At 45.9% G+C, this 16261-nt stretch overlaps 1 protein-coding gene across 1 annotated transcript in view; it reads right to left on the bottom strand.

Moving 5' to 3' along the window:
- The window catches only part of UBASH3B (ubiquitin associated and SH3 domain containing B), a 73761-nt gene extending 73426 nt beyond the window's left edge, over positions 1-335 (bottom strand). Inside the window, exon 1 of the mRNA XM_063417917.1 lies at positions 31-335. Coding sequence (XP_063273987.1) covers positions 31-173 — 143 coding nt within the window. The 5' untranslated portion in view covers positions 174-335. The remainder of the gene's footprint in view (positions 1-30) is intronic.
- Between the last annotated feature and the right edge of the window lie 15926 nt (positions 336-16261).

Genomic DNA, 16261 nt, shown 5'->3' with positions numbered 1-16261 from the left:
CCCCCCGCGTCCTGCGGGGCAGCCACTTACGCCCGAGCCTTGGGGAAGCCCATGGAGAGCAGGATCTCCAGCGACGAGCCGTGCTTGACGGTGCCGGCGCGGTGCTGGCGGTGCCGCCGCGGGATGACTTTGCTGTAGAGCTCCTCTCTGGCAGCCATGGCGAGCTGGGCCATCAGCGCGCTGCCATCGCCGCCCGCGCACGGCCATGCACGCCGCGGGCTCGGGGACAGCGCCGGGGACAGCCACGGGCGCGGGGAGCGGCGGCGACACCGCGACACCGCCCCCGGGCAGCGCGGACGGGCGGGGAGCGGCGCGGCCGGGATGGTGCCCCCGCCCCGGAGAGGGTGGGAGGGAGGGTGGGAGGGGGATGAGAGGGAGAGGGAGGGAGAAATGAGGGTTTGCTTTAAAAAAAAAAAAAAAAAAAAGAGAGAGGAAAAAGGAAAAAAGAGAGGAAAAAGAAAAAAAGAGAGGAAAAAGAAAAAAAGAGAGGAAAAAGAAAAAAAAGAAGAAAAGAAAAAAAAAAAAGGAAAAAAGGCCAAAAAAAAGCAAAAAAGAAAAAAGGGAAAAAGGCAGGAAAAAAAGGCAAAAAAGCAAAAAAAAAAAAAAAAAAAAAAAGGGGGCATAAAAAGCAAAAAAAAAAAAAAAAAAGGCAAGAAAAGGGGAAAAAGGCAAAGAAAGGTAAAAATGCAAAAAAAAAAAAGGCAAAAAAAAGAGGAAAATACAAAAAGCAAAAAAAAAAGGCAAAAAAGAGAAAAAGGCAAAAAAGAAAAGGTAAAGAAAGAAAAGGCAAAAAAGCAGAAAAGGCAAAAATAGCAAAAAAAAAAAAAAAAGGAAAAAAAGGCAAAAAAAGGAGCATGGGCACATGTGGGTTTTTTCCCTTTGTTTCTTTTTTGTTTGTGTTTTTCTTTGTTTGGCCTTTTATTGTGATTGTTATCTTGATTTATTTATTTGTTTGGTTCAATTATGCCTTTATTAGAAATCTCTTATTTTTTAATTATTTATGCTTTTATTTTTGTTCACTTTGCCTTTATTGTAATTTTGATATTTATTATATTTATATATATATAACACTTTCCTTCTTTTTCTCCTTTCTTTCTTTCTTTCATTTTTGCTTTCCTTCTTTCTTTCCCTCTTTTTTTCCTTCTTTCTTTTACTCTTTCTTTCCTTCTTTTTTCTTTCCTTCTTTTATTCTTTCCTTCTTCTTTTATTCTTTTATTCTTTCTTTTATTCATTCCTTCTTTCCTTCTTTTATTCATTCCTTCTTTCCTTCTTTCCTTCTTTCCTTCTTTCCTTCTTTCCTTCTTTCCTTCTTTCCTTCTTTCCTTCTTTCCTTCTTTCCTTCTTTCCTTCTTTCCTTCTTCTCTCTCTCTCTTTCTCTCTTTCTCTTTTTCTTCCATTTTATTTTTTAGGAAATCCTCTCTGTGATCCCAACCAAACCCCACAAAGAGCAGAGAGGGGAGCTCGGGGCTCTCCAGGTCTCTCTCTGCTGCTTCCACTGGTGTGGACTGGCCTGGGTGGGAATAACCCAAACTCCAATCCCATCCCACCCCTGCCACGGCAGGGACACCTCCCCTGTCCCTGGGTGTTCCAGCCTGGCCCTGGGCACTGCCAGGGATCCAGGGACTGCTCTGGGCACCCTGTGCCAGGGCCTGCCCACCCTGCCAGGGAACAATTCCTGATTCCCAATCTCCCTCTGGCAGTGGGAGCCATTCCCTGTGTCCTGTCCCTCCATCCCTTGTCCCCAGCCCCTCTCCAGCTCTCCTGGAGCCCCTCCAGGCCCTGGCAGGGGCTCTGAGCTCTCCCTGGAGCCTTCTCCTCTCCAGGGGAGCCCCCCCAGCTCTCCCAGCCTGGCTCCAGAGGGGCTCCAGCCCTGCAGCAGCTCCGGGGTTTCTCTGGACTGGCTCCAGCAGCTCCACTCCTGCTGTTTGTGACCCACCTGGACGTGGCTCGAGGCAGAGGAGCTGTGCTCCAAAACTTTTACCTCATCCTTGTGTTTGCTGCCCTCCCTGCAGGTTCCTGTGGGCTGGGAGGGTCAGATATTCTGCTTTTCTCCCCATTGCATTTCAATTCATCCTTCTCATCCTTCTCTTTGCCTTTTATTTTTTTCCCCCTAACTTTCCCTTTTTTTTCCCACTTTTCCTTTCACTTTAAGCACAGGTAGATCCTGCTCCTCCCAGAGCAGGCCCAGCAGAGAACAGCCTGAAATCCCAACCCTGCCAGCAAATAAAAACCCATTAAGAGGCATTTTTAAAAATAGTTTATGTTGGGGAAGGAAATCAATACTGGCAATGACAGATCCATCACTGCAGTTGTTATTATTCGCATTAGGGAAAACCAAGAGCTCGTTTCCATTTTGTTGTATCAATGAAGGGGAAAAAAAGAATTCCCCTCCCAGCCCTCTGCTCCTTCTCCCCCTGTGCCAGTTGATTTTTCTGCCTCTTTATCCACAGGGAAAAGCCACCCCTGAACTGGGATTCCAGCTCCAGAAGGACATCGCACAAAAAAACGCAAACCAAATGAAAAAAGTGATTCTTGTTCCTCTCTTAAAGTCACTTTTACCTCCTCTGATGTTGCTGAGGTTAATTTACCCCAGCTTTTAATTGGCAAGGACTTCATTAAAGCCAGAGGGTGAAACCAAGGAATGTTTAGTCGTGGATTTCAGCTGTGAAATCAGGATCAGGCACCAAATCTACTCCATTTTAATGCAGAAAGAGAATTAAGGGTATTAATAACAATATTTTCCATTCCATTTTAATGCAGCAGGAGAATTAAGGGTATTAATAACAATATTTTCTATTCCATTTTAGTGCAGAAAGAGAATTAAGGGCGTTAAGAACAACATTTATGCTCAAATTTGGGTTGCTGGAGCCCCCAGAAGGGTTTGACACCCACGAGCTCCTTCCAGCCATGCTGAGAGCACCACAAAGACCCTGAAGGAGAAAATAAAAATCCCAAATTAACCCTGATCCCACCTCCCCAACACCCCAGGGGAGTGCAGGGACCTGCAGCCAGCAGAAAATGTTTGGCTTTTTCTCCCTGGGCCTCCCTGCTGAATTACTCAACCAGGAAATAACAATAAAAATGAGATTTGCTATGGAAGCAGCTTCCAGGGACTTTGCCCAGATGGGAATCTCTTTCCTCTGGCTGTGACAGATTCATAAAACAAATCAAAAAAAAAAAAAGAAATAAATCCACATTAGAGAAGCTGCAATATTGAAGTTTGGCTGGTTGGATGAGTTGCTGCATCAAACAAGAAGGAACAGAAATGGGATTTTTTTTTTAGGTGAGACTAAAATAATTGGAAATTATTCTCCAAGCCTGCCAAGATCATGTCCTTGGAACTTTAACATCCCTGCATTTGATCTGGCTGTGCTTTTTTACATGCAAACCTTTTCTTTGGGAAAAGAAGGTTTCTTTTTCTAGCCCCAGCTATCAAATGTGTGCCTGGAAATAAAACTGCCACCCACCTCTTTTCTTTTTTTCTTTTTTTTTTTTTTTTTTGATTGTAAGCTGAAAATGAAAGCTGTCACAGTGATCAAATAGGGAAAGGGAAGAAAGTAAAAGTAGAAAGCAAATTTTCTAAAAGGAGAACACCCAGAAAAATGTGTTGCAGCCTCCAAAATTAACAACAATTTCAGCAAAAAATCAAAATATACAAAATGGTTTGGCTTTCTATGAAATGTGTGATATTCAGTTGATTTAAAATGCTGTCAGATTTTCACAGAAAACATTTAATTTTTTTCTTTTCTCATGGCCTTGTGTTGCTGGCCTGGTCCCAGATATTTCTGTGTGTGCTCCCTCATTGCTGCTCACCATTCTCCTGTTTCATGGAGAAATTCTGGGTGCCCAAAGCCAGAAAAAAGAGTAAAAATCCCTGCCCAAGAGCTTTGACTGTGTCCTCAGTGAAATCCTTCAGTTTTCCTGAGTGAACTCCAAATCTTATCCCTGTACCTGCAGCAAAATGAGTTTTTAGGGGATTATTTTTATCACTTCTTTTGGTGCAATGTAGAATTGAGAAGGGAAAGTTTTAAAAAGCCACGTTGGACAGGGAGGGGGGATTTCAATAGGAGGAGCTCAGGCTCCTGGGGAATTTGAGGCAAATTGAGCCTTTTCCAACCTGATGCTCCCTCCTGCTGCTGCCATGGGAATGCTTTGCTCCCAAAAAATGGGAATATTCTGAAATAAACAGCACAGCAGCAGGAAATGGAGCAGGGGCTTTGCTTTCCCCTTTATCCCATATCCATCCTTGACAAGTCCATCCTCTTTTTTTTTATTATTATTTCCCTATGTGCTCAAAGGGTGAGCCTGTGCTAAATAATTAAAAATAAATTGAAATAAAAAATAAAACTCAGCCCACCCTCAGCAGTTCCCCTCCCCTCACCCCTCCTTTTATTTTATATTTTTTTCCCAGTCTCCTAAGTTTCCACATGTCAAGGAACGGTGATTTATGCCTGAGGAAAATCAACAGCTGCCTCACACTTGATTCAAAGCAGCACCAAAACAGGAGGGGAAATTATTCCGGAGGAGTTTTTGTGGAGCTGAGAGCACAGAAACAGCAAACTCCAGCCCCTTTGCTGTGCTGTGGGTGCTGAGCTCTGGTGGAAGTGGAAGAACAACATTCCTGAGAGCAGCCCTGAGGAGAAAATCACCTTTGTCCAGCTTTGGTGCCTGTTGGGGCTGGATGGAGGAGCTGGAATCAGCCTTTGTTCTCCGCAGGGAGAATTCCCTTCCTCCCCTTCCCTCTGCCCAGGTGCTCCCAGAGCCTCCCCTGCTCTCAGCAGTGTCTGAGTCCCCCTGGAGCCTTTAAAAACAGCGGGAGCAGCTGGGGAGGGAACAGGACCCTGTGTCCCAGGGTTGCTTTTCCCTGAGATTCTCCCCTGGGTTGCTGTTCCCAGAGTTAATCAGGTTTTCAGTCTTCTCTCTGCCCTGGGTGTTTCACACCAGAGGCAGAGACGACAAGCTGAGTCCCCAGTGCACATTTCCAAGGTTGTTTATTCTTCATTATCTCAGTTCTGTCCCAGCTCTGCCAGGCCTCCCTGGCAGGGAACCTGATCTCAGTCCTGTCCCAGCTCTGTGAGGCGTCCCCAGCAGAGCAGGACACGCGGGGGACTGGGCGGCTCAGAGAGCCCCACACCTTATGTACAGTACCCCTGACCCAACCACTGTCCACAATGAACTTTTTATTTACAAAATTGTACCAATACCAACTGCCTATGCTAACATGTCAGTTCTACTCTAAACCAATCTCTAAAACCCAACTCAGCACAAGATGGGGGACGAGAGCAAGAACAAGGAGCACAGGGGCCACTCCCCAATTCCTCCACCCTGTCTCTTCAGCCCCATATGCTAAGAATGCTAATTTCTATATTTATATTCTATAATAAACCATCCACTACTTATTTTAAATTCTTAGGATTTGTGATTCTTCCTGCCTGTGAGTGTTCACTGCCATGGCAGGGATCAGAGTCAGTGTCCTCCTGGGATCTGTGTGGGTCTAACTGAGCCCCCTTGTTCAGACCCCAGACCCTCCTGTACAGACCCCAGATCCCCCTGGACAGATCCCAGACCCCCCTGGACAGATCCCAGACCCCCCTGGACAGATCCCAGACCCCCCTGTCTGGTCTCCAAACCCTCCAGGGAGGCCAGAGGAATGTTCTAGACTCCAACACTGTGCTCTGTCCAGAGGGCTGGGAAAGGACTTTATCCCCCCCATTTCTCCCTGTTGGAACCCTGGGCACTCAGAATTTCAGATTTTCTGTGCTGGCAGCACTGACCCCCAGGCAAACCCTGCATTGACCTGAGGCCGTTGAACAGGCTCCAAAATTGAGTGACAGCACTGGGATTGTGGATTAAATAGAAGTGTGTGATATCACAGGGTGCAAAACTTAGAGTTTAAGGGTTTAGAATATAGAAATACATATAAAACAAGATGGAAGATTTACGGCAGGGGCCAGTCCTTCTTTTCCACCTTCTTCTTCATCAGGTGGTATTTTGTAATTGGGTAGAAAAATCCTCATTGCAGGCCACAGGTGTTTGGTTATTGGGTTAAAAGTAAAAATAATTCAGGTGTCATTTCTCAATTGGACGATTTGTGCTCGGCTGTCCCTGCTGCACTGGTGGGATCCAGTTTGTTTCCATCCTTTCTTTGCTGGGGACTGAGCCAAGAAATAACGTGGTACAATAGAAAGCTGCTGGGATTTCCCCAACTCCCCCACGCAGCAAAATGTGCTGAGCTGCAGGAGGTTGTACAAAGTCTACAAATCTCTTTCCTTTGGGGGCTTTTGTTTTGCTTAGATTTATTTTTTTAAATTCTTTTTTTTTTGTTGTTGTGGTGGTGATTTGTTTAACTGCATTCCTGGGCCCTCATTGTATTCCCTGGAGACAAAAAAATAAAAATTGCTTTTTTTTAACAGAATATTGGGAAGGAAGGGGATGGGGTGTTTGTGGTCATTTGAAATGGTCCTAATTCTTTGGTACAATTGGTCAAAATTGTGGAATTGTTTGGAATAATATGAGAATATCATATGAGGATATTGAAATAATACAATATACAAATAAACAAGGGTTGATTTCATTTGATCTCAAAGACAGGCAGTAACCAGCTTGAATCAATGCAGTGGAGCTTTGGTTTTTTCCCCTCATTTTTTCTTAGTTATTTTTGCTTTTTAACTTTCCTGTCTTTGTGCATAACAACAGCCTTTGAATGGAGAAGAGCCTGGAAGTGCTTCTGTGAAAATGCTCAGCCAAGTTTCACAAAGTTCATTGAAACAGAAATAATAAAGCAGCACATGGCAGAGATAAGCAAAATTTGAAAAGGAAACATTTCCAATGCAGTCATCAAACAGGCTTAGGGACACAGGAGAGCAATTTTTAATGTTTATGATAACAATATTATCTGGAAAACATCACTTTACCAATGATTGGAGAAGAGGATTCTTTTACATGTGTGTGCGTGCCCGTTATAAACACATTTCTGTAGCTTGAGAGGAACTTAAAGCTGTAATTTCAATATGAATGAGCTTCATCCAACATCCTGCTCCTGCTGGAAGTGTCTGCAATTTATTTCATATTTAAATCTTCATTAGATGAGTGGCTAAAAGGGAGAGGCTGCTCTGTGTAAATTAAATTCCCCCGTCTGTGGCTCCATGTGTAACTCTTTGCAATCATTTACTCAAATGTTACATTCATCCTTCGGAGCCTAAATTTCCATGGAGCTTTGATTTCAGCTGCTTCTCTCTTTGTGTGAGTGATGCAGAGAATTAAATACTCTCAGTCCAAACTCTGCATTGATAATATTTAGCATAAACCTTGCTCTTATAATCTAAAAAAAAATTAAAAAAAAAATCAAATTTCTTGATTGAGACAGTCCTAAAAGTGCACACATATGTTTAATTTTACTACTCAGAGTATCCTCGTTGTATTCCCAGCAAGGAAATGATTCCCTGGGTGTGCTGGGCTGGGGCCCAAGGTAAGAGTTGATGCTTTCCACAAGACATCCCATCAGAAATAAATCTGTCCGTGCTCTGCAGCCCTGGCCTGGAGTCACGTGCAGTTTGTGTTTGGTGTTGGGATTTTCAGGGATAAACAAAACAAGGGAGGCAAACGGGAAGAGAAGGGAAGGGAAGGGAAGGGAAGGGAAGGGAAGGGAAGGGAAGGGAAGGGAAGGGAAGGGAAGGGAAGGGAAGGGAAGGGAAGGGAAGGGAAGGGAAGGGAAGGGAAGGGAAGGGAAGGGAAGGGAAGGGAAGGGAAGGGAAGGGAAGGGAAGGGAAGGGAAGGGAAGGGAAGGGAAGGGAAGGGAAGGGAAGGGAAGGGAAGGGAAGGGAAGGGAAGGGAAGGGAAGGGAAGGGAAGGGAAGGGAAGGGAAGGGAAGGGAAGGGAAGGGAAGGGAAGGGAAGGGAAGGGAAGGGAAGGGAAGGGAAGAGTTCCTGTTTGTGACTCCCTGCCCGTCTGTTCCGCGTTCTGTGGGACCGCGGGAGCGTTTCCGTGCTGTGCTCGTCTCCTGTGAGGAGCTCCCCCCTCCTGAGCTGCACCCCCAGACCCTGCAGCGACAGGGGGAGGTGACAGTGACAGTGACCAGGCGACAGCAGAGCTCCCAGGGTGTGGGAGATGCTCCAGAGGTGTTCAGGAACGGAGGAAGGAGGGGATGGCAGCAGGGCTCGGTGGTCACCACCAATCTGAGACATCATCGTTGTCTCCCTGCCTGGACTGGCAGCCTAAAAACAGAGCCCAGGCAGAATTAAGAGAATAAAACCCAGTTCTGTTTATGGAAGGGCCTTCAGGTTCATTTAGGGCAGACAAATCCCCCCAGGGGCTGCACCCAAAATGGACAATGGTCACGGGTTTGCACACTTTGATCAGTTTGGGCCATTTGCAGATTGGGGCTTCATCTTCCAATGACAGCTCCAGGTAATGAAGTCATTGACCCCAAGTTTGCTGCCCCAACTCACTTTTGTTTCCATCTCTCAGGCCTGAGGCAGTGAGGTGTCCTTGACTGCCAGGCCTGGAGAGGAATTGCTGTGTCTGCCCAAAATGGGGGGGCAGCAGCAGCTCACACTGTGTGTGGAGTTTGGAGTTACACACTAAAGAATTGCAGGATCACAAACAGATGAAAAACATAAAAACTAAAATTCTAAAGCATCAGGACAGAAGTGCCAAGAAGATACTGGAGCACAAAGATCTTTAATCTTCTGACAAAAGGTCTTCTGACACTTCTAGAATTCCTAGAATATACTAGAATTCCTAGAATATACTAGAATTCCTAGAATATACTTCCCTGAGTTTTTTTGGAAATGCAAAGGCATCCTGCAAAAATCCTCTTTACACCCTCAATTAGAATTTTTTTTTAAAAAAGGGTTTTGTTCAGCAAGGTGTTTTTGAGCTGTTCTGTGGCGCTGTTAAGAGGGAGAGTTGTTGTGGCTGTGTTCAAAGTACAGCCTGAAAGCTCATTATCCTCATGGAATCTGCTGGGATTTCCTGCTCCAGCCTCTGAAATACGGGAGGAGAAAGTCCTAAAGTGGCTGGGCTCAGATTCCTGCTCTAGGTTTAGAAATGTTGGCATTTTAGGGGCCAAGAGCAGCTGAATTTAGAGGAGAAAAAACGTGGGTAATTATAAATGTACCTTGATGCAGTCCAACTGAACTTAAGCCTGGGTTTAAATGACTTTGAGCTTAAGCCTGGGTTTAAATGACAGCCTTTGCTCAAGGATTTGGGGTGAAATAAATGGGTTAGGGGAGGGGGGAAGGCTCCACCAGGGAATGCCCCAAATCCTTCAGGCGTGAGCACAGGCTGGATCCTGCTGCTCTTCCCCTGCAAAGGGCTGGATTTGGATTTTTGGATTTTTGGATTTTTGGATTTTGGATTTTTGGATTTTGGATTTTTGGATTTTTGGATTTTGGATTTTTGGATTTTTGGATTTTTGGATTTTCGGATTTTTGGATTTTTGGATTTTGGATTTTTGGATTTTTGGATTTTGGACTTCTGGATTTTGGATTTTTGGATTTTGGTGCTGCACTTCCCTCTTGTGTTGGCTGCTCGTACTGGATTTCCTCTGCCTCCAGTGTCCCCCCAAACCCTGCAGGATGCAGCTTCTCCCTTCCCTAAGATTTTCTGGGATAATTAAATAATTCCCCGTGCTATTTTTGATTTTTTTTTCTCCTGTTTACTTTTTTTTCTGCGCTGAGAGAATTCTGCCTGGCTTGGCATCCCCATGGCAGAGGCCACAAGAAGAGGAGTCACCCTGGGATGGTGGAATTTCGATTTTTTAATGAACAAAAATGAACAGATTTCTCCCAAAAGGGAAAAGCCCTGCCTGTCCTTTCCCCCTCCAGTCCATGAAATTTAAACCAGTGCCAAAATCAGGGTCTGTCCCAGAGCTATTAAACCCAAGGTAGGGGTGAATTCCCTGACTTTTCTTTTAGAAATAATGAGTTTTTCCATCAGCTGTTGTATCCCAGCCCTGGTTTCTAATTCTTTCTGTAAAGAACAATCACAGAGTCGTAGAAAAATGATGAAAACTGAAGCACAGTGACCCCAATTCATTATTTCTCACTGGGATGAAGAAAGAGGTCGAAGCTGCTTAATCCCAGTGTGCCTAAAAGTGGCTTTTTTTCCTGATTTTGCCATTCCTAAGCTTTGTTCTGGTCTCAGAGAGGCTGGAAATTGTGGGTGTGGAGAGGAGTCTGTGGTTACAGCAAATTCTGATTTTGTTGTGTACAGGTTGAGGCCCAGTGGGAACAGTTTTTGCCTGGAGGGGAGACATGGGCTGAATATCCCTGTAAATATTTGGATTTTAGGCACTGACTGCTCTGGAATGGTGGGAATTGGAATTACAGAGCAACTGGCAATGGGATTTCAGCGTGCAAAACCTCCCTGAGAGCTGAACTCCACCCTCCAGGTGTTTTTGGGGAAGGTTTTGAGAAAGGACCATGCCAGGGTGTCAGGAACCTCCAGTTTCTCTTTGGGAGCTTTTCTCTAATTCTTACACATCTCTCAGACCTTTTCCCTCCTCAGGGCCAGGTGAAAGCGGTGAAAGGAGCACCTGGAGAGCTTTTTAAATCAGAATGTGGCTTTTTTGCCCCATCTAGTGGGTACAAAACGTATTGAGCCTGGATTTGTTGTATTTTAATCCCAGCACTGAGATTTTCCAAGGCAGCTCGCAGTCCCTGATTTCTGTTTTTTCATCTTGTTCTTTGGGCAATAATTGTGAGTGGGAAATGCACAGAGAGAGGTGAATCTCACCCAAAAATAACTCAAGCTTTACTCATGTAGTGAATAAGCCACATTTATCCCAAAAAGAGCAGCTTGGGAGAGGCCAGGATTTTCTAGGTGAGGGCACAGGGTTAAAGGGATGGGTGTTCAAAATTGGGAAAGAAATAAAATAAAAATTTCCAGCTCCAGCTTTGCAATCCTTGGGTGGGATGCTGTAGATCCTTTTTTTTTTTTTCTATTTTATCCCTGCAAACGAATGTGAAGAGAGCACAGCAGCAATCACGGTGGTAATTGCTGGAAATCAGCTATTCTCCTGGAATATCTGATTTTTTAAATTATTGTTTTATATTCTCTGGATTTCCATTGAGGTGGAATGTTCAGTTTTCACCTGCTTTTCTCTGCCTGAGAAAATCCCTGGAGTCAGGGGCTGGAAACAAAGCGTGTGCATATCCCATTCCTTCCATGCAAACCCAATTATTTTCCTGTGCTGGGAGTTTGAGACAGGAAGGAAAATTTTGTCTCCTGTCCTCGGATTTTGGAGCAGTAGCTGCTGGCCTGTGTGTGTTAATATGTTAATAATTAATGTGTTAATAAACTGTGGGTGGAACTGCAAACCACCCTCAGCTGGAAAAGGTGCTGAGCTCTTCCTGGTGATGTGTGCTACTGGCTGCAATTCAAGAATGACAGGTTGCTTAAACAAAAACCAAAAAAAAGCCTGTGGTTTTATCACTTTCTTCCAGCCAGATGTTGAGTCCAAGCTGTGATTTTTCAGAAAACTTTCGCAGGGAAATGAGATTTCCCTGAGCAGAGCAGCTGCTGCCTCACGGGGGCCAAGCTGGGATGTGAAAGGCTCCAGTCTAAGCCTGGCTCAGAAAACAGATCTGAGCCTAAACTTGGCATTTTCAGAGAACCTCAGAGTGGTTTGGGTTGAAAGGAAAATTAAAGTTGATCCTGTTCCACTCCCCTGCCATGGGACAACTTCCACTGGCCCAGGCTGCTCCAAGCCCCTTCAAATCCCCTCAGTCCCAAGGGAATTTGGCTGGGTGGGCTCCCTGCCCCACCCTGTGCTTTGTTCCCACAGGGAATATCAGACCCAACACCCCTCACAGCTCTCCTGGTTCTTCTGGCAAAGGATTTCTCACTGGGAGTTGTAATAAAAAATTCAGCCCAGCTGCCGTGGCTGCTGCCAAGCCCGACTGGCCTTGCTGTGACAGGAAAATAAAATAAATCCACCTGGATTTATGTTATTATTTATTTATTTTCCACCAGGAAAGAGGGGCTGGATTTGGGAATATTCTGGATTGAGAGCAGCCCTCTCACACTGGTGGACAACAAGGTTCAGGTTGGATTTTCCAAGGGTTTGGAGCTTGTTTTGTCCTTGGACATCCTTGTGGAGCTTGCAGGGGGCTGAAACCAGAGAGCAGAGGAGGTTACAGCAAAAATAACAACAGCAGCCTCTCCATTTCATGCCCTGATCAAACATACAACACTCCAGGGATCTCCCTGGGCAAAGTTCAGTTCCGTCAGCCCAGGGATGCAGGGGAAATTCAGAATATCTGCTCACTCCTCAGCAGGCACAGAATATCCCCTTACCCACGGCAGGGCTGCAGCAAAGGGGGGAAAAGCCTCGATTGTCCAGCCCTGCTCCGAAAGATGGAACAGGGAAGAGGAAATCAATGCTGTTCCCAGTGTCCAGAGGTCTTCCCATGGCTGGGGCAGGCTTTAATTCCCAGATTTTCACACGGATCTGAGAGGGAGAGAGGTGATAACACCTTAGCAGAGTGCTGGGAGAGAATCTCTCTCGTCTGTCTGAGCAGCTCGGTGGAAACTTGCAGAGAACAGCAGAAACAGTTAATAAAAATAAAAATAAATAAAATAAATAAATTAAAATAATTAAAATAAATAAAATAAATAAATTAAAATAATTAAAAATAAATATAAATAAATATAAATAAATATAAATAAATATAAATACATTAAAACTACATTAAAATACATAAAAATACATAAAAACTATAAAATTAAAAAATAAAAAAAATTAAAAATAAAAAATAAAAATAAAAAAATAAAAATACATATAAATAAAAACAAATAAAATATCTATAAATAAAATAAATAAAAATAATAAATAAAAATAATAAATAAAAATAATAAATAAAAATAAACTCCCATGCTCAGGGCACAACAGATGTGTCACCTGTGCTGCAGGTCACTCCTCAGAGCTGCTGCCAGCGTGAGGCAGGCTCAGAAATGTCAGTGTGAGGCCAGAGGAGAGCTGCAGCAAGCACAGAGCCTTTTGTCACAAACATTTCAGGTTTTCATGCTGCACCAGGGCTCCTGGGGGGGTACAGAGCAGGAATTCTGTTCTGGGCATCCCCAGGCAGGCAGGAGGGACACAGAGAGGAGATGGAGCTGCAGGGACCTTTGGGGAGTGGTGCCCTGGGATTCATTCAAGGGCGTGCAAGGAGTTTGTGGCAGAGCCAGGACCTGCATCCAGCCCTTCCCAGCGTGGTGCCTCAAGAAGAAAGGCTATCTTTCATCTAAATTAAAAACCCCACAATTTTACAGAAGCTTCAGGGCCTCTGTCTAATCTATTCACGCAGCATTCATCACCATGGCATCTAGGTGCCACTCTCCTCATCCCTTAACCTTGCCAGAGCCTGTCATGAATATTCCCAGCATCTTTTATGGCTTTCCAAATGAGATGAGCACAATCTTCCACTCCCTGCCTCCACCTCCATCCCAGCACCCTGCCAGATAAACAACCCACCCGTCATACCCACCAAAAAAAATTAAAAAATAAAGATAAAACGCCGAGAGGGTTTGCAATTAGCAAATCTTGCACTTGGCCGTGTTTTGGAGGGTCTCTGCTCCCCTCCCCGGCAGAGCTGGGCGCTCTCACAGCTCGGGCTGTCACTGCTCAGCCTGGCAGCTGCATGAAATCAAGGCATCAGGCTTCTTTTAATTGAATGCATAATGAGGTGACTGGCAGGTTTAATTAACAAAACTCATCCTGTGTGTGCACCTGGAGGTGAAAATAAGTTTAATCAAGAGGAGTTGGCAAGTGCCAACAGCTCTGTCATGGTTTTCCCCCTCCCCGTTCCTGCTCCCTCCTCTTATTTTGGTTGGTTTCAGCCAGGCTTTATATTTGCAAAAATGGCTCTGGGTGCTGATTAATTATCTTTTGCCCAAGATTGATGAGTTGTTGCAGCCTGCCTGGTAATGAGAGCCCTCGCTCCTGGAAAAGCTGCACTGGAAGCTTTAATAATCAGGCAGCCTTGGATAAACTACTGATGGCAAACACTGGAGGTGCCTGAATTCAGAAATCCTTGGTCCATGTGAGGAGAACTGGGGGGTTCCTTGGGGTGTGGGGCCTCCTCAGGAGTGCAGGGCTGAGGGAGAAGCCCTGAGGGGTCTCAGTCACTTCTGGTTTGATGTTGGAGGTCACTGGGCTGGTAAAAAAGTCATGGGTGGAAGGTGGAAAGTGCCTGAACGCCCTCCCTGGCTCCTGGAGGCCGGGCAGGAGGGAATTCCCATGGGCAAGGACAACCTGTGCCACCCCTGCCTGTCCCCACAGGACACCCACAGCACCTCCAGCACCCCCTTGGCCCTGCTGGACCCAAAATGCACATCTGGGAGGTGGAGCTCCATCCCTGCCTGTCCCCACAGCACCCCCCTTTGTGGAAAATGGATTTATGGAGGATTCTCAAAGCCTGGTGAAGGCTCACACAGCCCTGTGCAGCCCTGTGCAAACTCTGAGATCAAAAATGCAGAATTAGAAATGCCATGGGATGGGACAGACATTGCTGAGAGAGAAATGGAACTGGAAACAAGTTTCAAATGATGGCCTTGTAAACAGACCGGATATTTTGGAGAACTAAAACTATGAAAGGTGCATTGCAGCAAGACCCACAAGGGGTAATTTTAAATAATTGGATTGAAAGCATTTACAGCATTTTGTGGATTTACAGCATTGTGTAGCAAAAGCTGATAGGCCAAGAAACACTCATGATGTATTGTAATTAACAAATAATTTGGCTTCTGGTTGTGATGGCATGGATTGTAACATCTGCACCGTCTCACCCTTCTCATGAGCCTGAAAATGGAATAAAAGTTTGTAAAATGCCTCTCTGGGTCAGAAAAGGGATAATCCAACCCCCCTTGGCCCTGCTGGACCCAACTGCCCATCTGAGAGGGCGCAGCTGCAGGTCTGGAGGTGACAGTGGCCGGTGGATGTCCCCTGCCCAGCCAGATGTGGGCAGTGGGGACATCCAGGGGTGCTGCTGGTCCTGTCCCCATGCCCAGCTGGGGAAGGCGTCCCCCAGGCCGGGTCCTGGCAGAGTTGTGGGCGTTGCAGGGGAGGTTAATTCATGCAGGCTGTCAAAATATCCTCCCTGCTGCTCCCCCCTTGACATGCCCTCTCTTTCTCCTGCCTGAAAAGGCATTTGCCATGGTATTCTAATGCATGGCCTGTGTTGGAGACGTTACTGACAGCTGTTGTATGACTGCAGGAAGGAAATTATGACTCCCTAATGATAACATGTCACGGCGTGTCTCGCTGCTTTTCTTCTCCCCCGGCTGTACATTCCTCCTGCCAGCGCCTCGCTCACTGCACTCCTGCTCTCAGTTGTGCAGCTCTGACGTGGGTACCGTGTGCTGAGAGCAGGGAAAAGGTCCTGAGTGCTCCCAGGTTTGTGAGGAACGTGGGGAAATTTTCTCCCCCTCTGGTCCTGTGGCTCCTCCTGGATTCCCTTTTCCAGGTCTGGTGCCTCCAGGGAAAGGAGGACATGGAAGTGTTGGAGCAAGGCCAGAGGAGGTGATGCCTGAAGTTTTATTTTCCTGTATTTCAGGCTCTGTGCTGCCCAGGGTGCAGCTCTGAGCTCACACTCAGGGTCACTCAGCTCTGCACAGGGACACAAAACAAATCCTTCTCCTGCTGCACACCAAGGAGAACTTTCAGCCCCAAAAGCACAAACAAGGGGGGCTGGAGGGAGGAACAAGAAGGATGGGACCTCCCAGCCTGGAGCTGCAATTGGACAATGAAACTCCAATGTGCAAATGAACCAAAACTCATCAAAGTGTGAGACCTCGTGATGGTTTATCCATTTTGTGTCCATTTTGTGCCCATTTTGGGTCCATTTTTTGTTAATTTTGTGTCTGTTTTGTGACCCTTTTGTGACAATTTTGGGTCCATTTTGGGTCCACCTTGGGTGTAGCCCTGGCCAGGCTCTTGTCCTGCCCAAGCTGTACTCTAAAGCCTTTTCAATAAATCCCTGCTTTATTCTCCAGCTCTGCCCAGTCCCTGTTCCAGCTCAGCCTTCCCAAGGCATCAAGGCCACAAAGTTGATGAGGATGGGAGAGCTGGGGCTGCTCAGCCTGGGGAAGGTTTTGTGGAGCCCTCACAGCACCTCCCAATATCTGGAGAGTGCCCAAGGAAGCTGGAGAGGGACCCTGCCTCGGGAAATGTAACAAGACAAAGGGGAGTGGGTTCAAACTGAAATTTGGGACAGATTTTGGGAAGGAATTCCTGGCTGGGAGGGTGGGCAGGCCCTGG

This window comes from Prinia subflava, chromosome 22, assembly GCF_021018805.1.
Source record: "Prinia subflava isolate CZ2003 ecotype Zambia chromosome 22, Cam_Psub_1.2, whole genome shotgun sequence".
NCBI lineage: Eukaryota > Metazoa > Chordata > Aves > Passeriformes > Cisticolidae > Prinia > Prinia subflava.
Note: the sequence above shows the minus strand (reverse complement) of the source record. Positions and strands in the feature narration are given on the sequence as shown.